We start from the raw sequence: 27,748 nt of genomic DNA, 5'->3' as shown, positions 1-27,748 counted from the left end.
AAAAATTCTGTTTCATCTTGTGGGTTAACTGCAGTGATTTTTAAGTTAAGTTTAGCAAATGCTGTGGATGCCTCCTCTGTCTTGGTGCATCTTCCTTCTGGAAGTTTCCAGCTGCCCAAGGAGAGAAACTACTCTCACCATAGTACTGTTGCTTGAGTAACAGAGGCAAGTAGTTCTGACTTCAGAATATGTCACTCACACAAGTGAATTTTCTCTTGCCAGCTATATTTTGGTAACTTTTTACCACATACAGACAAATTCTTGCTGCCTTCTCAGCCCAGATGAAGACTTTATTTATTTAGTTCACTATCTTTCCTTACTGATTTCACTTTCACTCATTCACCTTCACTCTCTCATTTCAAGAGCCTTTATCTCTTAGTTTGGATTCAAAACTATTTTAGAAACACTTCACATGGAGATCTCCATTTCTGTTCTGAAGATCTTGAGATCAAAGTAAAATTGGAAGAAGAAGCAGTACAAACACACAGTGTACAAAATTAATTTTGAAAACTTCAAGCTAAGACTACCTGTCAGAGACTCACCTGCGAACAGGCTGTGCAAGTTTGCTGCGAGGCACTGGGATGCCCCCCGTGGAAGGGGCACTGGGTCTGGGCAAACCACTCCTCATCCCTGCTGGTCTGGTAAGAGTAGTACTATTAATACTGCTGGCAGGGCTCGGCAAGCCTGAGCTCTGGGCTGCAAGAGGCCCTGGGGAAGAACTACTGTGCGTCAGCTGTGCGGCTTCTGGAGAGGCAACCGCGCTGGGTCCGTGGTTACTGAACGCTTTCACTGGTTGTCGGAGAGCTAGGGGAGATGGTGCCACAGGCGAGCGGAATTTACTCGAAGAAGGTACTGGAAAATACAGAAATTACTTTCAGCTTATGTTACAATATTACTGAAGTTAAAAACTGGAAATTACTTTATGTGATTATACAAACAATATGGAATGTATAATGGAATACAGCCAATCAAGCAGCAATGAGAAACAGGAATTCAGATGTCATCTTTGTCATGTGTTTTTGATATCATAACTCTAATGCCCTCTTTGCTTACTACAAATATTTATTTGGATTTGTAAGTAATCCTAATCAGGCTGTAACTGTTGTATCAGTTAAGTAAAAAAAAAAAACAGAGAAGAAGTTATTTCTTAAGAAGAAATTTAACTGCTTCAGAAACAAGTGAACTTAATTCCCATCTGTGAAAGAATGTGTTGGAGAATACAGTATTCGAGTGTGACGCAGGCCTTAAATAGATTAAAAGTGTTTATTAGCCTTCAGTGATGAAATTTTGAGCATAGAGCATCTTGGTATTTCTTTTATGCTGTTCTTTTCAACCACTGAATTACAATTCATCTAAAGATATGATTACATACCACTTTTTCTGGCAGATGGACAAAAAAAAAAAAAGATGGGGTCAGCTGTCCTGGTTTCAGCTGGGAAAGAGTTAATTTTCTTCCTAGCAACTGGTATAATGCTGTAGTTAGGATTAAGGATGACATCAGCCAACCCCCAACACCAAAGATGTTAAGGTGCTGCTATGAAACTTAAACCAGACAACTCATAACAATTTATAGCCTTCCTCTTCCTACAAACACTACATAAATTATCCGTATAACTAAATATCTGTTTATAACTGATACCTGTTTTCTAGTACTTTGTACCTGAGTTAGTAGGCTAGGTTTTGTTTTCAAGTCCTTTCTGGGATAGGTTAGTAAGGCAAAATATTCAACAATCCTTTAATAATGCCAAACCTTACGCATAATTCTTCACAAGTATGAGGAATATTTACAAATTATGCATAATTTGTAACAGAATACTTAAATTAACCCATTATCTTACTAATGGAATGAAATTTCACCAGCTTTTGAAACTGATTAGGGTGGGTCAGTAAGAGTCAACACAGGATGTTCAAATCAATCACGTAATGAAAACGCGTTTACATTTAGTAAATTTGCATAAACTATTCTTTCCTCTACTAAATAAATGTTTTATACTGAGACCAAAGTTGTATCATTTTTGACAGATGTTGTACATAAAGAAGCTGGTCCTTAACACAGCTTCTATTGTAATTTTCAAGGTAGATCCAGTAAGAACATAAGGACTGAGAATGGAGACAAGTAATGCAAGAATGTAGCATCCTAAATGGCGTACAGAGGAACTGGTAATTTTGAGATTGCATTTTGAAGCTGTTTCTTACAGGGGATGTCTAGGAAGATTAATATGTACCTCATTAAGATGTGAACTGGATTTGATTCCTTTCTGGATTACCCAAGGGGGCCTTTCCCCTGATAGCAATATCAAACACAGCATGAAGCTGCTCATGGGAAAAGCTGACAAGAAAAGGTGACAGAGAGGTCAAAAACACATGACAGTTGCTAAGCGGCAGGGAGATTAAGTAAAAAACCTTAAAATAAAAGCTGGCGTCAAGCCAGAGTATGGATTAAGGAAAGCATTAGCAACAGAATGACTGGACAAGAAGAGCATCCAAGTGCTCCTAGGACTAAGATAGATTATACATAAGTTTTTTAAACATAACCTCGCCTGTTAATATCAATGCAATCAAATCTGCAGAATTTCCAAGTGACTCTACAGTGTAAATATTGGGAGCTTTTATCACTGAACTCCTCATTACAATGCTTGGAACACAAACACAGGGCCATGCTAGCAGCTACCAACAGAGAAATGCCAGTGTATAAAAACTGAATACAGCTTTGAGCCTCTTACAGGCACAACAGGGAAAAGGTTTTTAGGTACAGAATATAAGCAACAAAAAGTTGCAATGGAAGAAAGCTTGTCACATTCCCAGCAGAAGTAAGGATGCAGTAAATAAGTCTTCTTCATTCTCTTTAACCTTCTGCTGACCATATTTTACCATGCTGCAAACTTGAGCTGTCAATTCATAAAACATTTCCTGTCAGCACAGCATTGCAGACATTGCTGAGAGCTGTATTCATTCTTGTACATAAAGGAATGCATTGTCTTCCAGAGCAGTCCGCATGATGCAGTCTGGCAAACTGTCTAATAATTCTGTTCTACAGATAAAGAATTAGGACTCAGAACAGTTTTGGATATTCAGTATAGTCAGGTGGCTTATCTGTAAGACAGGATCACAAAGAGTGAGGTACTGCCCCACAGACTATTTGATAACTGCATACCGACATATAGTACTTAGGTGATGTTTAACAAAAGCATATAAACGTGTAAGGGTAGTGCTTAATAACTACACAACTCAATCTCCTTATAAAGTAAACTAGAAACAACTACAACTAAAACATCTGGCAAAAAAAAAAAAATAAAAAAGAAAAAGGAAAAAAAAGGCATGGTGCAGTCATGACATTTAGATGTCCTACCCTCTCTGGATTCTGTCCTGGATTGTGGGCAGGGAGCACGAGATCTCCATGTGGCAAAGTAGGATGCTGTGAAGCTGCAAACTTATTTGGCTTGCAATCCAAGGCCAGCTGCTGCACACCAACTTGAAAACAGATTAAATTCTAATGCAGTTGTTAAATCACAACCATCATGATGAGATGAATCAGCCCAACATGAAAGAACATATGAGGTCTAACTATAGGAATCAATAAACGGATCTATCATCTCAGTACAGGAAAGATGTGGACGTGCTGGAGCAGGTACAGAACATGGATGAGCATCTCTCCTATAAAGAAAGGTTGAGAGATGTGGAGGTCTTCAGCTTGGAGAAGAGAAGGCACTGGGGAGATATTACCACAAAGTGGTAAAAAAAAAGCCAATGTGTGTGTGGAAGGTGTCAAGCTATGTAATGAACAGTATTGTAAAAAGGTAAAATCAACTGATGCTCAGCTTTTCATTTCTCTGAAAAGTCTTGCTTCGTTACTGCTAAATACTTCTATACTCATGAGGAACTCAGATCAGAAGAAAGAAAACCAACACATTAAGGGCTATAAATAGCAAATAACTGAAAAAGACAAAGCAAGTAACTGAAAGGGTCCTCATTTGCAGTAAGGAATGACAACAGCCATAAACTGGAATGTGTAACTGGCAGCACAATGTGCTCTGTTCCTCATTCTCTAAGGTTTAATAAATTTTTTACAAATAATATAAACTCAAAGAAAAACTGATTTTCTGTACATTCCTAAGTCAAAAATAAGTGCTCCAGATCCAGAGGAAGGCATGACCAACTGGAAAGAAAGCAAAGAAAGCTCTGCAGAGGAATAGCAATGGTGGTCTTATGCAAAGCAGAACATTATGAGAATTTTGTCTTGTATGAAGTATGAAAACTGTTAAGAGACTTCCTCTTAAGACATGTGAATCTGTTTCACAGTCATCATACTTCACTAAAACTTTCTGCATGGCATGAAGATGACTCTAAGGAGTTGACATTGTTAAACCCCCAAGAGAAACACAGACATTCTGTCAGCCCCTCATGTCTGCATCAAAGACTCTCACAACGCTTAAAGGATTCTAGCATCTACAAGCTTATGAATTAGTCTCAAGTGTAATATGATTTTAAGATGAGATCTTCTTGATTGTAATAGACAACAGACCAACGATGCTTAAAACCAGAATCATTGTTTACCTTAACTGTGAAACTGAGGCAGTGTCACATATAAGGCTGCCAGGACTGATTAAAAATCAGATTAAACTGTTTAATTGGATTAGAGACTCAATATTTAATTTTATTTAAAAAAAAACCCAAAAAACCCCAGCAAATTCAGCCATTAGCAAACTGGAATATTATACGCAAGAGTCTCTAATTCCTTGAGTCAAAAAACCTTAATTCATCTATGTTAGGATTAACCTTCTGGTTTTGTGAGGAAAAGGGAAAGCACAAGTACATGCAAAATAAATTGCTAGTCTACACTCATCTTTTCAAGGATATATTTGTTAGCTTTTGTTCCCAGCACAAAGGATTGTATTACTATCTTTCCAACTTTTTGTTTTCAAAATTGTAATTTGCAATTAAAGAAATTCCTATACAAACATAGCCTTAGTGAATATGCATTTAGGAGTCTACTTTTCTAATCCATATTTCCTGATTAACGTTAGAAAGTCACCGTTCCTTGGACTTTTATCTCAAAACTCAAACCCCTATATAACAGTTTATTTTTAATATTTAGACGAAGTTAACTTTCATACAGCAAGGACCACTTGGTTAACCTGTACAGTAATTGCAAGAGCAAGTTTATTAATCTAGAACATGTGAGATTTAATGCAGGCGAACCATTATTTGAGATTTGCTGGAGCTTGATAAGAGGTTGTAAGTTAATTACCTCCTTTTGCAGATGGAGTTTGAAGAAACTGTTTGGTTTTGAAGGCAGCACGAGGCAAATTTTTCTGCCTTTGCAGAGCTGTTGAAAGACAAGAAGTGTTATATTTGTCTAAGAAGATAAGAAAACTAAATTTACTGGGAATTTCAGAATTGTATCCACTTGTGAAGCGTCAAGGAACAGTGTGAGTAAAACACTCAAAAAGCTGTTATGACTCTGGAAGTGATGGAGTTTTGTGAATGGTGCTTGCTCTTAATGGCAAAGAGTTACAGGGGAGTGTGTCAGAAATTTTGCAGTGCAAAATGCGCAGATTTGGTAAGAGTAAAGCTCCTTGCAGGGCAAAAAGCCCAGAAATGCAAAACAAAAATTAAACACCAAAGGGAGAACAAGCCACCTAGCAGACATGCTACAGCAATATGAGAGCAAGATTAGATACGAAGATGAAAATCAAACTGTTGTATTTGACCTAGCAAGAGTAAATTTTTCATTTTAAGTGTTTTCAAAAAAATATTGTAATACTATACAAAAGCATAAATATTCATCTAATACGGTCATCATATAAACAAATTGTATTTTTCACCTATGGAAACTTAAGCCTTCTTGAGAGACTGTCTTTTTTCTACCCTCTTTAAGAGGTATGCAAGAGGACTTAAGCTTAAAATGAAGACTTAACACTAAGATTTACCAGCTGCCAGCATGTACACAGCATGATGGAGATTCGTTTTTATTGGTCCTTTGCTTCCTTGTCCTGCCTTTTGTCTAGTAATATTCAAGGGCTGGTACTGCCTTGAAATGACCTCACTACCTACCAGTTACCAAGAGAGAAGCCAATGTTCTGAGAGCTGCAGAATCTTGGCATGGAGAGAATTACTTATTGCCAGAAGGAATGCATTGACTCAGCCTATTTCATGGCAGCACTTTTAAGGCGAAGAAGGAGGAAAGTAGTCAATGAAATAAAGCTTTGACTACACAGAGACTTTGTAAAATGATAACATATGAATAAACATCTCTGCTTATCTCGGTGTATGAAGTTTTATACCAGCATAAAACTGATTGCACTAGCAAGGCTTATTTCCATAGTGAGAAGGAAGAAAGATGGAGGAGAAGCTGTGCAAAAAGATCCTGACCCTGAGTAAGGAACAATCCCATCACCAATTACTGAATATCGCTATAAAGAAGCTGGGGGGGAACAATTTGAATTCTAGTATTAGTTAATCCTTTTGTTTGATAGCATGTAATGATTACTATCACCTTTCCTGTGCTTCAGTCAATGCAAAATACACAGTATTTTATGAACTATAAAAAATTCTTCAGATGTTTTAACATCATGCTGAAATTATGACTAGGCAGTCTGCAATTTAGTCTTAATAACTAACTAAAAACTGTCATGTTCAACAAACAGTAGAAAGGAATTAGATTGTTCATAAACACAGTAAAATTCTGCCTGTGCCTACTACTAATAAAAACCTTATTCCTTCTATCAATTGGAATCTAATGCAAAACAGCCTGTGGCAATATTCTTACTCAAATGGTACATGGTCTTCCTAGAAACTTTTTTTGAAGCACACATATGAACAGCCAATTAAGCACAGTAAGGTCTCTAAATATGAGCACAATTCCTAGAAATTTACTGAGGCAGACCACTGGCCAGACTGCTTCAGTCCTCAAGTATTCCACTTCATTATTTTTTACTGAATCACTGTTTTTGTCATACCATACAAAATGAAGAAAAGCTTCTTCCTTCATATTTTGAATTTGGTTTGTCCTAATCCACTCAGATTTCAATATGCTACTGCACATGGCACTTTCTTCCCCCATCATTATTCACACTTCTTGTAAGTCAGAGATAGGGGATGATATGGAAAGGATTTTAAATATGTATATATCAAATTCCTTCCTTCTCAATGGAGACTCCACGAAATAGACACTCAACAGCAAAACATTTGTGTGCACTGAAACACTGAAAAGAGCTTAGGCAGTACAATTTGTGCAATGCTGAGCAAACATGCAGTTTGAGATAAGCGCTCAGTGCATGTTTATCCACACCACTTGCTGCTTTTGAAGTGCTCTGTGTGCTGTGACATTCCCTGTCACAACTGCTGCGTGCTGAACACATGTAGTTACACTTCTGATCAACTGAACTGGACTACTTGGTTTCTTCAAGATTTACTCTTCCTCCTTTTACTCTGAACATGCCAAGCAATTGGAACTTGGCAAGCAGACCAGTCACTTTATTGACAGTTTGCAGAATCTACAGCTCTTCAAGAAAATTTTGTATTTAGCCCTTCTGAAAAGCATCCATGTGCTCATAGTGCTACTAAGTACAAAAGCATTACACAGAATCCAAAAGCAGGTAGCTCCTACACAGAAGCCACCCTACAACTTCTAAAGCTTTGTAAAATCTATGTGGTATAGGACCCAGATGCAGAGATTTCCCATCACTAACACTGCAGATAACACCTATTCCTTGGGGAATACACACATTATTGTATCTCCCAGTGTTTTAAGGTGAAATATTTACTAGCTTTCATAGTAAAAAAAAGTACTTTCTGCAGAATGGCATGGAGAATCAGATGTAAACGAAGATTCACATTCTTATAACTGCTATTTAATTCAGTCTCTTTTCAAAAACAATTTGGATTGTTCACCACATTGCAGCTGAAAGTTAAATTGCCAATGTTTTCATGTTTACAGTTGTACATCAAAACACATACGTGTCTTCCCTCTCTTCTGTAAGCTAGCAAATACAATTTGGGTATAAAACTGTTAGAGGAATTGTCATTTCAGACACTTACTGGATTCCTAGCTCATTTTTGAATGCCAGCAACCATAGCAAGTTCAGTATTGCAGCCACAGCAAATGTGCAAGTAAATTATGAACTGCAAATCTTTGACAAGGAGCAAAGTAGTGACTTCAGGTGGCAAGCCAGCATCCTCGCAAAGGTAAGCTCATGCAAAACTAGCAGGTGTATGAGGAAGCTTCAAATCCCAAGACCCAGAAATCATTGCCAAGGGAAAACAAAAATTTGCTGCAATTTAACAGTGCTTTGTGCAAAGTGACAAAATATAAAACCAATAAAACAAAAAGTATACAATAAAAAGGACACAATTCTGGAAATCTTTATACAGTGTACAGTTTTGCAGAAAATTTTTTAATCCAGACTAAGCAAATATACTTACTCATTGACTTCACACACAAACCGTTTTACGATTGTCAATAGCAAGACTCTGACAAACATCTGTAAGAGCAGGGAAACTGTAAAAGCTAGAAATCTGGCCTTTATTAATGATACTTAACTTACATTTACAATGTAAGTTGGTCTAAAGTGGTTCACATTTGGGGAAATAGTCTATGAAAGAAAAGCAGATTTACCTAGTAATTCTTAATGCATCCACAAGTTGAAAAAAAGAAATATAAACATAATCACACCACTTTGGCTCCTGCAATGAAATAATTGACTAAATATTGAATACTGAGACTTCTCCAGAAAGTTTAACCATGAATATACTTTTAATTCTAGAAACAGACTTCTAGCTAAGTTGCTCTCTAAGCTCTTCCCTTCCCAGTTCACTCAATTCTAAAGCACCAAATAGAATCTGTAGAGATTTTTACTGGAATTCTTTTTTCATTCATTTTCTTTCTGTTAATTTTGATAATTCTTCCTATCACTGAAATAGCACAGCTGTGGACCAGCTGTCCAGCTGCTCTGAGCGCTTTATAGTTTGATAAGCCTGCCTAACAGGTAACAGTTGTGCATTTGAGCTACACAAATATCCTTTCAGTTGGAAATTCCACCTTCTGAGTGTCTGTGAAAGGTGGAAGAAGAGGGCCAAGGTGAAAAGATGCTTGAGTAACTTGTATGAACAATGGTAAAGTCCCACTAACTTCTATGTGCTACAGTAGCCCACACTTCGGACTGGCTGTCCACACAATCCTTACATCTGCTCTGAGTCTCTACAAAGACATAAATCTTGGAGTCTTTGGCATGGTCTCTGTTCCTTATTCTGTATTTAACTCTACTTGGTAGCTTTAACACATTGTTTAGGAAATTTTAGACAACCAACTAGGCATGCCACTATGCCTTCACTGTTCTATAGGTAAAATACACCTAGTTAAATTCACGAGCATTATTTTTACTTTTCCTGTCAAATATTTAGATTACTGATGAACCTTTATCACAGAATGTTTACAGTTCAAAGGTCTACACATAAAAATATTCATTATATGTTCTTCCCTTGAAAATGTCACTCAAAGTTATTACAGAAACTTGTTTTAAAAGAAATGGTCAGGAAACATTTAAACAACAGGAACTGGCAATACTGACATATAAAGAAACACTGAATATTTAATTTTCATTTGCTTTGGCTTCTTTAAGGTCAACCATTTTCAAGAGATTTGTGAGAATAGCAGCATTCTCATATCAGCAGTTAACTTTTGTAGAAACTAGGAAAGCAGGATTCCAGCAATGGGCTAATATGTTTTGTGAGAAAAAGGTTCATCCAAACCTCTTTTAGGAAGTAACTGACACTTGAAGTAAAAAAGAAGGAAAGAAACTGAAGAAACTGCAGACATGGGCTAACCTAAGGGGTTAAACTGAAATGAACACTTTCAGGTCATTTTTCACTAGTTTAAAAAAAAAGCAATAAACATCATCTAGGTATTTTTTCAGAACCTAGAAATAAAACAGTTTCTGACACGCCCAAATACTGTATTTATATTCTTTGTATTACTTCTACATACATACTTCTAGGAAACTATGAATGATACCTTAATAAGAAATCGGACATTTCTGAGTATTATGTATACCATAAAAACAGATTCACAAAAGTCTGATTAAAAATCAAGATTAGCATCTCCAGTGTGGCATGCAACGTTTTGCTTTGCCCTGAGACTGGAAGACAGCTGAACACCATCACTTAATTCTGAAATTTACACTGAAGTAGCACTAAAGGTACTTACTGGCTGAGGCTTGAGGTTGAATGCGAGGTATTCCTCCATTTGGCACTTGGAAGTTTGAGTCACTTCTGCTGTTTTTCACAGACTCAGCTTGGATGTTAGATGTTCTGGACAAGTTTGGAAGACTACGCCTTAGTTTTTCTGTATGAAATAATACAAGGATACCACAATGTGTAGTCTGATGCTGGATAAAGGTCAGGTTGCAAACCCATAGTTGAACCCCAAATCTAAGTGACACAAAACGTTAGCCATATAAAACTACATTACAATTTAAAAGTGTATTTCATTACATTACCTCTTCTCAAATCTATCACATACAAAAAATGTATGTATCTAAAAAAGTAAGAATGTACATTTTTCACCTGTGGTGAAAAAAGTCAAGCATATTGTGTTCTGAAACTGAAACATATCTGGATTGTGATTCTTTGGGTTTTATTGTACTATTATCAAAGCTAAACAGACAAACCTAATCTGCAGTTTTGCACAGTTTTCAAATTATTTACCTAGAAAGTTATTTGTAACAAAATGCTTGCCTGAAGAGTAAAAACAACATAGATGTTTGAGTAAATTTTTCAGACTGCCTTGTTCCGTATCAGTCCATAACAGAACAAAAAACAGCCACTGTCTTGGAAAGGGCCTCATAATACGCAGCATTCAAAATCATTGAAGTATCCAGTTATGCTTCATCTTTCACATATGACTTGACTTATCTACTCAGCTAATGCTGATACTTCAGGAACCTTCTAATATTTGTACCACTGTTCACAGAATATGAAAAGATGCCATTAAGTACTTCTCAAGTCTAATGACATTCTGCATATCTCCAACCCACGCTGAGCTGGGTTGATGACATACTTTGGACAGAAGACTGAAGATGCCTTGACAGGATGAGTGACCAACCTGATTCTGCAGATGGATGCAGGGAAGAGATAGGTTAATCATGCACAAGCACTAAAGGTGAAAACAAAACTAAATCTTCATTGGCTGAATATTCCAACAAGTGTACTCTCTTCACTTAGCAGTTTGCATTGCTTTGCACTGCACTCAGTACTTCATTGAACCCTGTCAAGCAAATTTCCCTCCAACCATTCTAGACAAATAAAAACAGAAGAGAAAACCTAAACAACTTTTTCTGTCTGCTACTGTACCAACTCTGAATATCCAAGCAACACTCAACTGCACAAAAACCACTGCAAGATAATTCCTTGGAAGTGTTTCAGAAACACATGATCACACACTCTATTTTGATCCCTCTGGTATGTGGGATACTAGCATTTGGTACCATTCCTCTCATAGGGTATTTTTATTGCAGCTCATCTAGCACACATTAAGACTTTCATTTTAAGAAATGAATGGGAAAAGAATTCTTGATTAAGTCACACTATGATTGATTAGCTTTTGTGTTGCACATTTTCCAAGATACCTAAAATTTCTCCAAGCCACTATTACTTATAAGGGGAATTCTTAGTATCTAAATGTAGATTCTTTCTAAATTTAAAATCTTATTTGCTGGATAAAACAAACTACATTTATTGAAATGGGAATTTGCTTGCAAAATTTCATCCCAGTAAAATGAGTTCTGCCAGACTGCTACCAGGAAAAAGTACATTAAAGAAGAAAAATTGTATCAGGACTGTATTATTTTGTTCTATGTCAATATAGCATAATTGCACTGAATTTACTGCAAACTTTATTATGCAGTTTTCACAGCTTTGAGATATCTAAAATGTGCAACAAATGCATGAGTTAAATACTGATGTTTTTAGGACTATGTTCATGATTGAAATGCTGTAAGAGTCCTGTGCAACCAAAAGAAATTATTCAGCTTCTTCTGCGATTTCATCTGTGAGGCATTCTAGCCTCACAGGCTAGAAGCATGCATAAATCACCATGTTACTCTTACCTGACCAGTTACTTTCCTCTGCATTTTGTTATCTGCAAGGCCTAACTCTACTAGTAAGTTAGTTTCCCTGCTTTATTTTAGTGCATTTGCCTGCCAAATATAGACCTTGGTCACTATGAAACTCAACTATACTCATTGACTGGATAACATCTAAAATAAATACAAGTCTATCAACCTCACAATCTGACTAAAAGGGTGCCCCAGCAGGACTTAAGCTTTGCTTGCTCTGCATTTTCTTCAGCAATTCAGAGATTAAACCACGATGTTGCACAGGCACACAGTTTTAGGACTGCACACTGACAGAACTCCTTTACAGAAACTACACAACTACACGTGTAATCAATTTCAAGCAGTTTTTTACCTTCGCTTTTGACATTACTAGTTTGCAAGTCTGTCGGATGGCCTTGAAGTGAAAGACGAGGTTGCTGTAAACGGCTTATCATAGGCTGTGGTGACACCCTGCTGTACTCTATGCTTCGAGCAGGTGATCGTGAGCGAGGTGAATTTCTTGGAGATTGTTTTGGTGAAGGCCAGGGAGAACTGCGAGGTGATGGTGAGAACCTGCTAACAGCAGGGTGCACTGTGTGATGTGTGCCATCTTCCTCATCTTCTAAGCTCTGTGCATCAAGTTCCTGGTCGCTGAACGTGCCTCGCCGGGTGGAATTGCAAGAAGAGCCAGAACTACGCCGAGAAGCTGTGGCTGCGTACTCTTGCCGCAGGCCTGGTAACAAGAAGAATGTTGTTTACTTGTTCCAGCCCACAAATGGTTCCAACTAGAGACAGTGCACACAAATATCTGCAGTTCTCAAACTCTAATTCAGCTCACCTTAATTCCTGTTATTGGAGGCATTAAATAAATTCAAATTAGTACCAAATTATCTACCAGCTAATAATGCCTTGAAATAAGTAGGTGAGTTCATTCCCTTTCTCAGTAAAGCAATCACCAGTTATAGGTGTGTTGTGTACATACTTGTTCATCTCCTCTCCCAGGCTGGAACTAGAAACACAGGCTACATCATAATTTTGGTATCAAGTAACATCCTGTAACAATTACAGCAGCCTTAATGAAACGTCTTTTGCAATGTATTAGTGAATCTAGCCAAAAAAGCAATACAATAAGCTGCACTTCTAGAGAAACTGGAGGTGTTGGATCAATGGTCTCTGAAGTGTGGTGCCCACACTCCCAGGGATATGCAAACCAATCCACTGGCATACAGCAAGAAAATTCTGAACAGTTAGTATTTTTAAAACAGCATTTATCTTGTCTTTATCTCATACTTTTTAAAATTGTAATTTAGTGTATATTTGTGTACTTTTGTGTATGTTATACATTACAGTAAAAGTACATATATTGGGCATTTGGTTTTGGTTTTTTTCACCAACATAAAATAGTCTGGAGACCTCCTAGTTAGATGACCAAAATTATTACCACTTTCTGCAAATTCAGAGGGACAAAAAGACAGTGTCAGCTAAAGCTATAATGAAAGACAGACATATATAGAGGTACTTTTCTTAACTATTCTTTGCTATATTGACTTTACATTTTGGTGATTTAAATCATGGTTTAAGCACTGATGTGAACAAGACTGGATTACATCAGGAAGGCACCAATCTCCTGATAAGAATGATGGTAGCGTAGTCCATTCTAAAAATCATCCTTTCAGTAAATACTGTACCTTACAAATTCATACTCTCCCACATTGTTTTTTTTGTCCATTGTTCCTAAAGGAATCTGTACAGCAACTTCCTTTCCTCGGCCTGAAGTCCTTAACCAGCTTTCTTGGGTGAACTACATTTGTACATCCATAGTAGAATTTATACCCCTTTTCCATACTTTCCATAGCACTGAACAAGTGCTACTGCAGTTATTCAGTTAAAAAAAAACCCAAAACAACAGCTCCACTTTGATTTCAGAAAAAAATCCCACTTACTTTCTTCCTGCATTCGTGCTAAAATTTGCACATCTGTAACATCATTTAACTTGTAATTAGACCCGATAGAGTCTTCATCCATCTCCGATGCACTTAATTCACTGTCCAGAGAAGACTGTGGACTTAGTGGAGGATTTCTATCTCCTGAAATTTTAAGATGACCTATGGAAAGAAAATAAAGTAACAGGAATTGTTATTGAAAAAAAAAAAAAAAGGGCAAGCTGCATTAGCTGCATTTCCTTTTTTAATAAAAACTGCTACTGAGACATTGATCTGACAGACCACTTGAAACATTTGATTATTTTATTGCAAAGCTAGGCTGAAAATATGCCTCAAAAAAGCAGAGCTTAGCCATTACTATCTAAAAACGGGCAACTTCATAAAATCATTGCAATAGTGTCAAAACAAATTAGTGGTAAATAATTTGGTCTATCACAGCACGTTCTAACTGCTATGAAGTTTGCACAGCTCTGCAAAAAAAGCAACTGCATACCTGGTTCCATCTGTGCTTTCATTCTCACCTCTCTATACTACCTTGTAAGACATAAGTTTGACTGAATCTTTCTTAACAGTAAGGATTTGCTGATCCAGTGAAGACTGATTCGGTTTGGAATGCTTAAAACGTACTTCACCTGAAAATACTACCAGTTCCACACACACTTTTGCTAAATTGTAACATGGAAACTAACAAGGAAAAACTCTTCCTGTTTGCTGCCTTCTGGATGGTACCCCCATTGCCTGTTACATCTCTGTCTTCCAGGCAGATATGTCATTGTAGCACACAATGCAGAGCAGAGCTACTGAGATTAAACCAAAAACTGGGTAATGACTCTCATGCAGTGCTGGCTTCTGTCAAAGTACACAGTGAACTAGTGATAGCTGGATTGTCAATGCAATGTTTTTCACCTTCCCTGTAAGCTAACTTAAATTAAATTATATACAATAAGCCAACAGTTTAACTTCAGAGTAGGGATACATTCCAGGCACCCATTTTTCTCATGCAAAGGAAGTGTCTACAGTGCAGAATAAAAGTAGAAAACATTGCCAGCAGTTAATGTTTACACTGATGGCTACAAAATCTCATGGAATACTTAACTGGAATGCATGCACTTACCAAATGTTTCAGTTAGTAAACAATATGATAACTGAAAATACTTCACAACTACCAACCCCTAACCTTTGAACACCTACCATGGAACTTACACCCCTGTCAATTACAGGGTCAGTTCCAGAAGCCACCTGGAACTCTACAGAATGAACTCTGTGTGTTTTGGTCTAACAGCTAATCACATATATCAGTGATTTATGGGACACAGACACCCAAAGAAAACATTTTGTGTTTCTCACTCCAGAAAAAAGCCCTTCCTAAAAAGCTTAAATACTGTATGATTCACATATCGTACAAGACACTGAAAAGTTTTTGAGTCTTTCTTACTCTAATTTGATGCAAATGTTGTCCATCTGAGCAAGTTTATGAAAGGAAGAGGAGGAAGAAAGGAAAAGACCAGACACACAGTGACTTACCTGAGGTACCAGAAGGCATGAGCTGTTTTACTAAAGCAGATTTCACTGGTGTTGAGGAGGGAGAGTTGAAGCCGCTGCTGTAGGGGCTACCAGTATTTGGACTGTAGGAGCTCGCGTAACTGACCGCACTGAAAGGGCTGCTGTACAAACTCTGTCTCTTGAGAGCTGCAGGAAAGAGGAAACGTGATGAATTATACTGAATGAATCGATGAAAAACAAATACAATACTATAGTATGTCTTCAGTGTGATTTAATTACTATGCAGTTCAAGGAGAAAACTTCAGTCACCAGGAAGTTTTTCCACTGCTTTCTTCACCCCTAGATAGAACCATAATGTGGAAAGTGTGAGAGAAGAGGGCAAGACAAGATAGTGACAAGTGTTTTCCTTTAAGAAGTCAGATCTAAGATCACTATAGCTGAGGTCTTTGAGATGTCCAGTGTAGATGGTGGGAAGCAGGAAGACAGTAGTAGCTGTTACACTAACATACACCCTATACACAGCTACATAGAAACCAGAGCACACCATGAAGTCACATTCTCAGAACTCTCAGACCTGTCTGAATCACACAATACTTCTACAGTAACCCCAAGACTGGGACCACACAACTAAGCAATATGGCCTACAAAATTTCCATAAACATATGCTAAAGTGAAAAATCATTAAGTAAAGCAAATGCTTCTGTTTAGATTTGTAGGTACCATGAACCTACCAGACTAAAGCAAATTGACTATTTCCTACTGTTAACCTTCTGTTCTGATGACTTGGGATTTTTTGACCATAGGCTTCAACCTCATATGCAATATAAGAACTAAATTGGGTACTTTCCTCTGCCATTTATTGTACATGTTTCAATGAAGTATTTTCAGATGAATTTTAAACACTGGTAAACATTAACAGTGGTGAACAGTATGATACTGAAATTCCACTGGTTGTCAGGTGGATTATTTGTTTAGTTACTTGACTATTTTGTTCAAAAGTTTACATTTTAAATATAACAGAAAATGGAATTTCAACAAGGGGTAGTGGAATCCAAAAGATATTTAGACACTTTTGCTACAGTTCCTTCACTGCTGGAAATATACTTATGCAGAAATGTATATAAGAACAAATTAAATTGCAAAATGTTAAGATGAAAAAGCTAGAAATCCCAACTTGATGTTATGCAAATCCAGATTAGATTTAGTTGCAGCTCACCTAGCTGTTGAAAGTAAGCTATTAAAAAATATTGTGTGACATTTCTCTTAGTGAAAAGGGGTTTCAGTGAGTGCAGTAACAATTAGGCTACTGATAGCAGTGGACAGAAAAAAAAAAACCAAAAAGCAATTGAACCCAAATCTGCTTACTAAAAATCATTGTTGCTTTGACATTAGAAGCCAAAGGAGACTACAAATGCATGAAATGCTGCTCTCAGCAACAAAGCTTCAGCTTCTCCCCTTCATTCTTGGTCACTACATCATCAGTTGTCCAGTGCAAACACTGGTGGGGCTGCACTGTCATCTGACCTACTAAAGCAGATTTCAGTTAAAAAATATCAGTATTCTAACTGATTGCATCACTTAATTAAGAGTGCCCCCAAAAAAATCTATCATACAACTTAGCCAATGGCAGAATGCAACACAGAGGCAAAAGCGGCAGAAATTAAAGCGGACTTTGCAGCAAATTCCCAAAACTGCATCTCGTATAAAGATCCTTTCTAAACCAGTTAATATTACCAGTGTTTTGCTAGAAAGACAGTTATAGATGAAGAGTGAAAGGTTTATATTCCAGCTTTCACTGCAAGTCTTAAACAATATGTGTCAATTTGAGCAATTTGTGAATTCACTAAATTCTAGCAAGTATTCACGAGGTATCTTCAGTTTATTTTGAGTGTCAGAAGTGAAAACCTCCATTTTATTACAAAGCTCAGTAAACAAAACCAGTAATTACAAGTCACTCTGTTCTGGGTGAGTATGATGAGGCCTTTGATATCAACTTCTGGCATTCACAAAGGAACCCCAAAGCATCTATTCTAATTGAATCTTTGTTCTCACACACAAAAAAAAATTTACTTTTCATCTCTTGCCAAAAACGTCATTAAAAATCCCTAAAATATAAGTCTGCACAACAGTTCTTGTATTTACTACACAGACAAGTATTTTAAAATACTAACTACAAATTAGAAAACAATTCTACTACTGTATAGTCTTCAAAATAGGCTCTTTGTATACTTCCATGATGCTACAAAGTATTTGATCATACACAGATTTTTTTTTTTTGAATGAAACTTAGCATGATTTTGCTACATGTAAAAAGCTTGTTCCTGTATGTGGTGAGACTTGATACATGCAGTAGTTTTCATCCTAGCTAATGTTAGCCCTCTTCAGCACAGTACAGTTTCCCAGAAAAAAAAAAAATCTGGATTCAAACCCATTTTCTAGACCAGAACTCCTACAGGTTTTCCAACTGGGATTTCTGTAACTCAAGAAGACATTGCTATTTTTACAAATAGAGATACAGTCCTTATTAGGAGTGTCAGACAAAATTAACAAGACAGATAATCATTTTAGCATTAAAATGATCCTAATATTAGATTAAACACTAGCTTACAAAAGATTAAACATTAGCTTTCAAAACATCAAAAGGGAGAGTTGATAATAAACAAGTTTATTTTAATGTACATTTTCTTTTATAAGATTCAGAAACACTATGTAGCATCTAACTCCTTTTAGCTATGATTTTGCTGAAATGGTCATGAGTTTCTCTTTTGCTGTAGAAAGTAAGAAAATTTGAGTGCAGAATATACCTAAAGTTCCTCCTAGTCTGAACACACTTCCAACACTGAGCATGACTTGCTCTGCAATTGTAAACCTGACTGCTGACAAGGCACTGTGCATCACTAACTGCTGACAATACCATGGAGCTGAGAACTCTTCTTCCCTCATTTAATGTCAAGCATGGAAAATATGATGAAAGAAGAAAATGTGAAATACAAGAGTGCATTTGAGACTTAAAAAGAGGGAAAAGACAGTAATATTAGAAAGACCTAACACCAGGATCTAACAATGTAGAAAGTGTCAATGCAAAACAAGCATCAGCAAGGATTCAGGAAAGTTACAGAAGTGTGAAAAGCCTTATCCATGGAGACTGGAACCAGAATCTATAAATTGAACCAGCAGCCAGTAACAGGTTAAGTGACCGGTCCATGAGGTACAAGTACTATGCAAAATTCAAGTTACATGATACTCCTGAAGTTTGGAATAGGAAATACACACAAAGTTACAAGAAACACTACTTGTCTTCTCCAGTGGAGCTCCCAGCTACCCTTATTCTGTAAAGAAGGCTGGTTGCTCTAAAAGACAATTATCTGTTTTGCTGAAAATTCATTTTTATATGCAATCTGCTCCAACCAGCATGTGCCCATCTTTTCTACCATTAGTATTTCCACCAATTAATACTACAAATGAATTGTGGTATTCTTTCAAGTATCGCTGCCAGAAGCAGATTCACAGGGCTAGGGGAAAACAAAAAAATGGCAAAGTTACCTAAACACTAAAATCGTTTGAATGATAAAACTTTCAAATGTGTCCATTTCACAGAGAAGTTTCCTGCCCTTCTGCTTCAGCTACAAATTTTCAAAGATACCCTACAGGTAACAGAATTTGTGGAATTTCTGGAAGACTTCTAATCAGTTCTAGAAGAAGTTAAACCATAAACAGAATTTCAGTCAACTGCTATCCACTCATAAATACTCAGTAGTATTCAGATTCCCAAGCCTGTATCATAATTCATAAACCCCTCTGATGTGAGTGATTTTTCTTGTTTAAAATTTCAGTCTTTGCCTGTATGTAGCTATATATTGTGTTAATTGTTCAGGTAAATTTTAAACAGACATTTGTATAGGCAGCATAAAAAAGCACAAGAAATAGGAAAAGACTGAAGGTGACTTGTGCTGAAGGCACTTGCACCACTATGCCCATGATTTTTATAAAAATAAAGAATGGATTTAAATTTTATTAAGAGCAATTTCAGTACAAGCCAGAATAAAGACTGAATTTCTCCAGAAAACAATACAAGGACGGGAAAGAAGTTACAGTCAAATAAACTCATCACAAAGTTTATGTATAACCATAGAAAGAAGGTGGCTGTTGGAACTACTCCTGGAGCTGCATGTTCATACAGTCTTTGCTCAAGTCCAAGCATTCTGCTAATTCCTGAAGATAACAGTTTAACATGTAACAGTAGCAGACTACAAAAAGATGGAACGGCAGAAAAATAGCTATTAATAGCAAGAAAATAAGTTGTCTCAGCATAATTAAAAAAACAAAAAAAATAGGCTCCAACAAAGAAACAAAAGAAAGCATGAAACCAGATGGACAGAGAATTCTAATCAGACTTCAGCATTTTGCTGCTGGTTTGATATAAAAAAGTCTGGTAATGGAAGGATGGAGAATGTAGACTTTCATTCTCACAGGATCAGTCATTCTCCAGTTCTGAATATAACCAACCAATTAGTATTAAGGAGGAATCATAAACATTTTTTTTAAAAAATCTGAGTGTAACTAGATCGTAAGTTACTGGGAGTGGGAGGAAAATAAATCATTATCATCTCCCCAAAGTATTCAAAAACTTAAGCCTCCATTTCTTTAGATTAAATAAAATAGATAATCTAGCAGAAAATCAAGTTCCATGCTAACATACTGACAAAACATCTAGCAATTATGATACCTTAATACAGCCTTCTATTTAGAAAAAAAAAAAGATGAGAAAACTTTGGAGTTCAAACCATTGTTTTTTCCTGAAAACATCAGACCAAACAAGTATTACAAAACTCTGAAATCATGACTCATGATCTAACACCTTCTTTCATTTCATTCATACGATCCAGAAAATGAGTTGAATTAATAACTTTGCAAACCATAATGAAAGCTTTAGATACAAGTAACTGATAGATGGCTTATGTCACAACCATTAGCAATTTTTGACGCTGTTTCAGAATAAACATATAAAACCCAGTGGTTTTAGTGTGCAGAAACTCACCCGACATTGTTTGTTCCAGCTTGTGGATCAGTGACTTTTTAGCACATTCAACATCAGGACTTGGGTAATCCAACACCTGTCTGCACCAAACTAATGGACTGACACTTTTTTGCACTGGATTCAGTTTCTTCTTTGGAGATGTATATAACCTGCAAAAGAGAGAAAAAAAGTAATTTATGAGGACAGACAAAATGAGCATAAGACCAGACATGCAACAAAACACCACACAGTATGCTATTTCTGTTTTTATACTCTATCTACACTATAGTACAATCCCAAAAGATAAAGAAAGCACAGATTTGACCCTAAAATTAACTATTTTGGATAGAGTATAACAGTGATAACATACGGCTACCCAAGGACTTCAGACATATTACGTATATGAATAATTTCACTGTCACATAAATGTAAAAATGAGGATTAATCTTTTCAGATTCACCTGAAAAAAATGAAACACTATGCAAAAGAGAACTCTTGCTTTCCTAAACAAAGGAAGCAATAAACATCTTAGTGGCCAAGGAACAGTGCTAAAGTACACAAAACACAACTACTGTTTCAGTAGCCTTGAACAATAAACAATTAATTTTTATTACGTCTATCCTAGCACCTGATCTTTTCCTTCTCTTTGAACACAGAACAAAGGGACTATCTCTATCCTAAGGAGGTATACAGTCAAGCATTAGCAACAAGGAAAAAAAGATAATGCACATGGGAGAGTAGAGAGAAACAATGAGATCATATTATTCTGCCAGATGTACTGAAGCCTTTGTCAGCATCTCTATTCATTTATTTTGACATCAACATTCCAAGACTGAAGAAAGTAGTCCAGTTTAAAAACTCTAGAAATTTAGCTGAAAACTTCTCCTTCAACAGATTAAAGGAAAAGTCATAACCAATCACACACTCGAAACATGGAACTTAAGGCTTACTTTGGACTAGAACCAAACTTGGGAATGTGGTTCAGCACAAAACAACAGTGAATTGCAAGACGTACAACTCTAACTAGAGATTATGTGTGTGTAGAAACAGCTAAATGAGTGTTTCTTCTAGAGTAATGACAGACTTAATATTCCAAGTGAATATGACTGTATGCCACACAGTGTTACTTAGGAACATCTGACAGTCTAATCAGACATGCTCCTGTACAAAACACATGGCAAAAGTTGTTCTCTTTATGCCAATGAGATTAGCAACACAGAAGTTATTTCCCACAACTTTCTCTACAAGATTCTCTCATCTCTCCTCTGTAATTCTAGAACTGGAACTCTGTGTTATAATAGCTTTTTGAGATTTTTTGTAATTACCACCATTAAGTTCACTTAAAAAAGCTTCCCAAGAAACATGTTTATAAAACCACCACCCACACAGAACACTGATCTTTGTTAAGAGTGAGTTCCAAAACACTCATCCCTCTAACACTGAAATTAACAAGATACACTTGCAGATCCAGGCAAAAAAATATTTATTAGCTGACAGGTTTTAAAATAAAATGAAGCTGTTTGTAACAATCCAAATAGTCACTGCCACTTACTGTAGCTCAAGGCGTTTATGCTTTGGCCTATATCATACTGTCATAACTGCTTTTGTAGAAATGCCTACAATCTTCACAGGCACTCAGCCCAAAAGAAAAGCTAGAAGCCGTTCATGTATTTATAGCCCTGAGGACCCTTGAAAAGCACAAGAGTCACTCCATTTTCACAGTTGTGTAAACAATGATGCCACTTTCTGTAATTTCTGTGACATCTCCATACCCTTAAAAGTAATATTTAACATTTACTATCTCTCTAGCTCTTTGAATTTACTGTCTTTTTAGTATGTGCCTGTACTCCTTTCTGTCCTAAGATATGTTTATACAATACAAAGAAGTGTCAAAGGCAACAAGGCTAGCTTTTGCCCAGTACAGGCCAGACTCGCTCCTAGCTCTCTGGATAGCTGACATGCCTTGCTGTGTTTGAGAAGTTCCATGCACATTCGGAGTGTTTACAAGTAGTACCCAGTATAAAAGGCAAGAAATTAAGGTGTATGTCCTCTTTGAGAAACACACAAAAGGAGTACCTTCAACAAACCTACAAGATAGCTCTAATCAAAACTCTACCTGGTATTTTAAGCTTCAACACGTTCTTCCCTGGAATTCCCAACTGTTGCATTATTTCACAAGTCAGTTATTTACTGAAGCAATCCCGGCTCACACAGCTCGCTCTTTTCCACCTCCCTTTCTAATCAAATATATACTGCATGTTCCCCCACCTCTTTGCATTCAACTGGTTTCCTTCATCAACCTTTGTTTTGTAACTTAGACTTTGAGGAAAGACAGAACTTGAGAACATACATATTTCATGCAACTCCACTACCTCACAACACACACATGTACACTGATGCAGTGACAAAACAACTCTTTCAGGGCAGTTTCTTGCACATCATGCAATTATAAACTCTCACTGTAATGCAGTGATCTTAATATCCCACCTGACAAAGGACAACCAAGCTCAAGTTTTGAGACTGACTTAATTCTACTTGCTTTGCCTACCTTGGATTTTACAAAAACCAAAAAGACCAAGGGCAAGGCTAAGAATCAGAGTGATGCCTCTATTACCTCCTCCTCTCTTCCCAACATCAGAAAAAAAACACACATGAAGTATGTACAACAAACTTCCCACAGCTAAGTCAAACTGTTTGACCCAAAAGATAGAGGTCTTCCTCAGCTGAAGAACCTTCCAGAAGAGACTCCATTTGTATCTGTCAATGCATTCTACAGCAATACACAGCATTGATTGGCAGTACAGCAACTCCAAGACTGAAGATTACTGTAATAACTTCGTATGTCTTTAACCATTGTAAATTAACTCTCTCAAAATAGGAAGTTAAGAACGACTGAGGAAGCTGACAACTAACAGTTGCCACCCATACTACAAATGTTAACACACCAGAAACATATACTCCAATCTCTCCACACCAGAGTAAAGACTACAACTCAGTGGTATAAGGTAAAGTAGAAGAAAACAGTACATTAAACGAAGCTCAGAAGCTTTGATCTACTTTGAAACAACAATAAGAAGAACAGACACAATGACTCTACTGCAGCCATTAATAATACCTTCCTTTGGCTCTTACTAGTCAACCATACCACAGCAGCACCAACCTAAGGATGAAAGCAGCCAGGGGCTCTACTGATTAGTTCCAGGAAGATGCAGCACAGAAAAGGGCAGAGCTTTTGCAGGAAGACTGCTGTGACTACAAGCATATATGATGTCAGCCAAATGGGGCAAGCTGCAGCATGTTGCACTGGGATACAGCTGAGTCAGAAAAGGCTTTGAAGAACACACTGCTGCAGTAGGAGCAGAGTATTTGTGTACAGATTACCTCACCCGAAGAACACCTCCCAGTGCATTAAAATACAAGAGACTAGTTGCCACAGGCATGAAACAAGAAGCTGAGATTCTAACTGGGGAAAAAAAAAGAAGCGTCTTTTTGTATCAAAATCCTTCCACTGCTCAGTATAAGAGTGAGGGAAAACATGCAGATGAACACGAAGTCACAAATCTGAATTAGAAAGAAGCTGGCAAGTGAAAGGAATTTAAAGTTAGAGCTCATTTATTTTAGCTACATTAGCTTTAAGCAAAAACTGGAAGGCACAATAAAGGAAATTATATGGGAGCAAAACATGATGCATGCAAAAGCAAGATGAAAAACCTGAAGACATGATGAGGAGAAAAAGCTGAAATCCAAGGACAGATCAATAAGAAATGCCCCTAAAATACAAGAAGGAAATTTCACAGCGAAAATATATAAATCAGGAGATGATAATACTGGGCCAGTTTGGAAACAGATAATTTAGTACACAACAGTGTAAATCTAAACTATTTTAAGACTATTTAAAAGTTTCAGCAAACCCTATCCGAAGTGGCTTAAGCACGTTAAAATTTGAATGGACAGGTAAAGATCTGAAAAGCATTCCTGGTTGAAAGACAAATCAATCAAAAAATTAAGTGACATCCCTGCACTTATGTGGCCCATAGATTTCCTTTCCTTCTCCCCCTCCCACAAAATTCCTATGCTACAGCTGTAGCTGACTGAGATACACATTGCTTAGCCTGTAATAATTCGTTCTCAGCTCTACTTCATGGAATACCTCTAGTTCCGAGAGATGCATAAATTACAACAAACTCCAGTCTATCAATATAAACTCCAGGATATGAATACTACAAAAACACTTTGACAGTCTCATTAAACCTTCATATTACAGTGGCAAATCTCAGCTACATGATGTGATTTTTAAGCAGAATTAAGAATATCCAAGAGGTTGCAAGGTGCAATTTGGAGCACAACTCTCTTTCTGTGCCCAACAATTAAAGATAGTTAGCTGTGTCCTGGCTAGTTGCTGGAAATTACTGCCATTATTCATTTCCTCATCCAAAAGAACACGTTTGGATGTTGTAGAATGGGAAATGGGCCATCAAAAACACCACCATGTAGCTTCCCTAGAACTATCACACAAACTGTCTAACTGTCCACTATTTGAGAAGCTTTTCATAAGAAATTTGTTAGAGCATACGTGCTCAAACATAGCATTGTTAATATTTACATTGAAGAGGGAAAAGTTGAGAAGTTCTGTCCTACTAAATGTGTTCCAAAATAGAATTCTGTTTAATGACTATGCTTGAGAGCTCTACCAACACCTACAAGTAGTAGAAATGTGAATTATGCCTAAACAAGACATGATTATGTAGTAAATTTCAGGAATATCATTAGGACAGTAAAGGAAACCCGTATCAAAAGCTTTCATTATATCTAAGTATCAAGAAGCATGTTTAAAAGCTATAATTATCACAAAAAAAAGTCAGTAATGGAAATAGTTCTTCCTCAGGATTCTTCCTCCAGTCCTCAAATATCTGTTTAACAACAAACATGGCTATCTCAAAGACAATAATCAAATTGAGTATTATTTAATGTTACCAGTTGTTTTTAATGATAAAACCAGCAACTTCCATAACCCTTGCTTTTCCTACATGCTTCTTTTCATATTACCTTCCTAGTTTGTGAAGAGGTTATCTGGGGCTAAGCCCCAACAACTTTAAATCAAAATGACTTTTTATCTGTCACAAAATGGAAAGCAGCAATTTCTCTTTTACTTACACCATGGAACAGAAATTGATCAAAATCTGTCCAGCTTCCAAGGGGCCTAAATCACATTAAAACAATGAAATTTAGCAGTTGAACAGAAAATGCTGCAATGTAGTTTCTGCAGTGGGATTTCATTCAGGTGGAACTCTATCCTAAAACAGTCTGGGTATACTTTACCAGCCCATTATGGCAAACCAGGATTCCAAACAATGCTAGTTCTCAAGGGACATGAAGCAATATGAGACAGAAGACAATCATTACAGATGACAATCATGTATCTCAAACAGGTCCTTAGCCAGCTAACAATAATGGATGGCTAGAATGGAAACTTACACTATTATAAACAGGTGCAAATGAGAAATAGCTGCTGAATGAGAGTGAGTATAATAGTAAAAGTATGTGCCTTCCATTTTAACTGGTCAGGATACACAACCAATCGGAGGTCTTAACACTGAAACTATTACTTTGAGCTATTTAGTTGGTATTAAAAAAAAAAAAGAACACCAGTAATTTCATTTAAATACACAGTAACTGCCTTTTGTTTGTAAATGAGGTTAGTCATCTATTTTAACCCTACCAAGGAGACTTTATGCTGATATGAAAACATGGGTGCTAGGCTAGTTTTTATAGTGCTGCCATTTATAGAGGACACAACTGTTCTGAAGTTTGCTGAGCAATTAATTAATGTACAAAATAGATACACAGCAAGCTCTATACTCTCTTATGCAGATGCTGTAAGTAAATTTTGCAGAAAAATGTTGCATGATTTGCTTATATTTAAAAAAAAACTTCTCAGAAAGCTTAGGTGAGTGACGGTGTAACAAGTTACCACAAAGGAAGTTACAGTGGGTTCACAGCACAGTAACTAATCTACAGTAATTGCCCACGTGTGCACACTTATCCTGCAATAAACTCAAGATCCAATAAGCTCTTTTTAAAAGCAGCATGGCAAGCCACACTGCACACTATTATCCAGATGTCTCCAATGTGCTGCACATCCACACCCAACCTTACCCAGCAAGTCAGGCAAGGAGGTGCACATCACTTCTCAGATTTCTCCACTCTGGTCACCCAGATTCACGTCTGTCCTTTTGTCTTTTCAATTATTTAGCAAGAAAAGATCCGTTCAGATTGAACTTTGAAAAACATTAAATTTGATGCAATGTAGTTCAAGAACAGCTAAATAAATAGGAACACACATAGACTAGATTATGAAAGTGATAACTGGAGGAAATAATCAGCAGGCCTAAAGCAAAGTCTCCATGCATCCGTGCAGAGTTCAGTACAGCGCGCAAGTACAGATGTGCCTATCTGCAACCTTCAGGACCTTATCAGGAAGAAAGTTTCAGCACACTAAACAGCATTCAGAAGCATATGGACAAGAAATTCAATCTAAATTCACTGAAATGTTCACCGAAATATTTTTAATAATTTACCATATAATTTGAAGATTGTCTCATGCAGAAATGTTTAAAACTTAAAGTGCATCTGGATTTAACTAGCCACGAAGAAGAAAAACAATCAAGCAAAATATATAAACAGTCCCAAAGCTCACTAGTACTGTAAGGATGTTTTACTAGCTAATGCTGCTATGAAAACAGCAGTATCAAAGTTCCTTTGCTTGTTGGATAGTTGCACCTTCTCCTTTACTTTTTCCCTTTACACTTGCATACTTACTCTATACTTATCTAAATGCACTTAAAGAATTAAAAGCTAAAAACGAGCTGATCAATTCTACAATGTAAATTTAAAGAAACATGTCACATTCTAGAATCAGTTTCAATCACAGTATCAAGTGTTCTGTTTTAAATTCACAGGCACTAAATCCATGTGAGCATTAAATGTAAAACAATGTAATTTTAACAGTTAAGAAAACTATTTCTTCTGCCAAGACAAAGCTGCAGACAATTTCATAATTGGGTATGAAAATGCCTGTATTATAAAAAACAGAAAAGAACAGCAATAACCAGCACCCTTCACCACCTATTATTGCCCATAGCAAGGTCCTTTTGGAATCAAAAGTAAAGACAAATCTTAGCTTCTCTGTGTAG

At 36.7% G+C, this 27,748-nt stretch overlaps 1 protein-coding gene across 2 annotated transcripts in view; it reads right to left on the bottom strand.

Annotated features, from left to right (window-relative positions):
* SLAIN2 (SLAIN family member 2) overlaps window positions 1-27,748 on the bottom strand; it is a 34,330-nt gene that overhangs the window by 3,801 nt on the left and 2,781 nt on the right. The window contains exons 2-8 of one of the 2 annotated variants that reach the window (XM_014261460.2): window positions 20,577-20,725; window positions 15,560-15,724; window positions 14,036-14,197; window positions 12,466-12,825; window positions 10,205-10,342; window positions 5,249-5,326; window positions 543-852 (exon numbers count right to left, since the gene is read on the bottom strand). In XM_014261460.2, coding sequence (XP_014116935.2) covers window positions 543-852; window positions 5,249-5,326; window positions 10,205-10,342; window positions 12,466-12,825; window positions 14,036-14,197; window positions 15,560-15,724; window positions 20,577-20,725 — 1,362 coding nt within the window. The remainder of the gene's footprint in view (window positions 1-542; window positions 853-5,248; window positions 5,327-10,204; window positions 10,343-12,465; window positions 12,826-14,035; window positions 14,198-15,559; window positions 15,725-20,576; window positions 20,726-27,748) is intronic. The other variant, XM_005517726.3, reaches the window with a different exon arrangement.

Source organism: Pseudopodoces humilis, chromosome 6, assembly GCF_049639895.1.
Source record: "Pseudopodoces humilis isolate 2021_Gansu_Grassland_sample_001 chromosome 6, ASM4963989v1, whole genome shotgun sequence".
In the NCBI taxonomy this organism is placed as follows: Eukaryota; Metazoa; Chordata; class Aves; order Passeriformes; family Paridae; genus Pseudopodoces; species Pseudopodoces humilis.
Note: the sequence above shows the minus strand (reverse complement) of the source record. Positions and strands in the feature narration are given on the sequence as shown.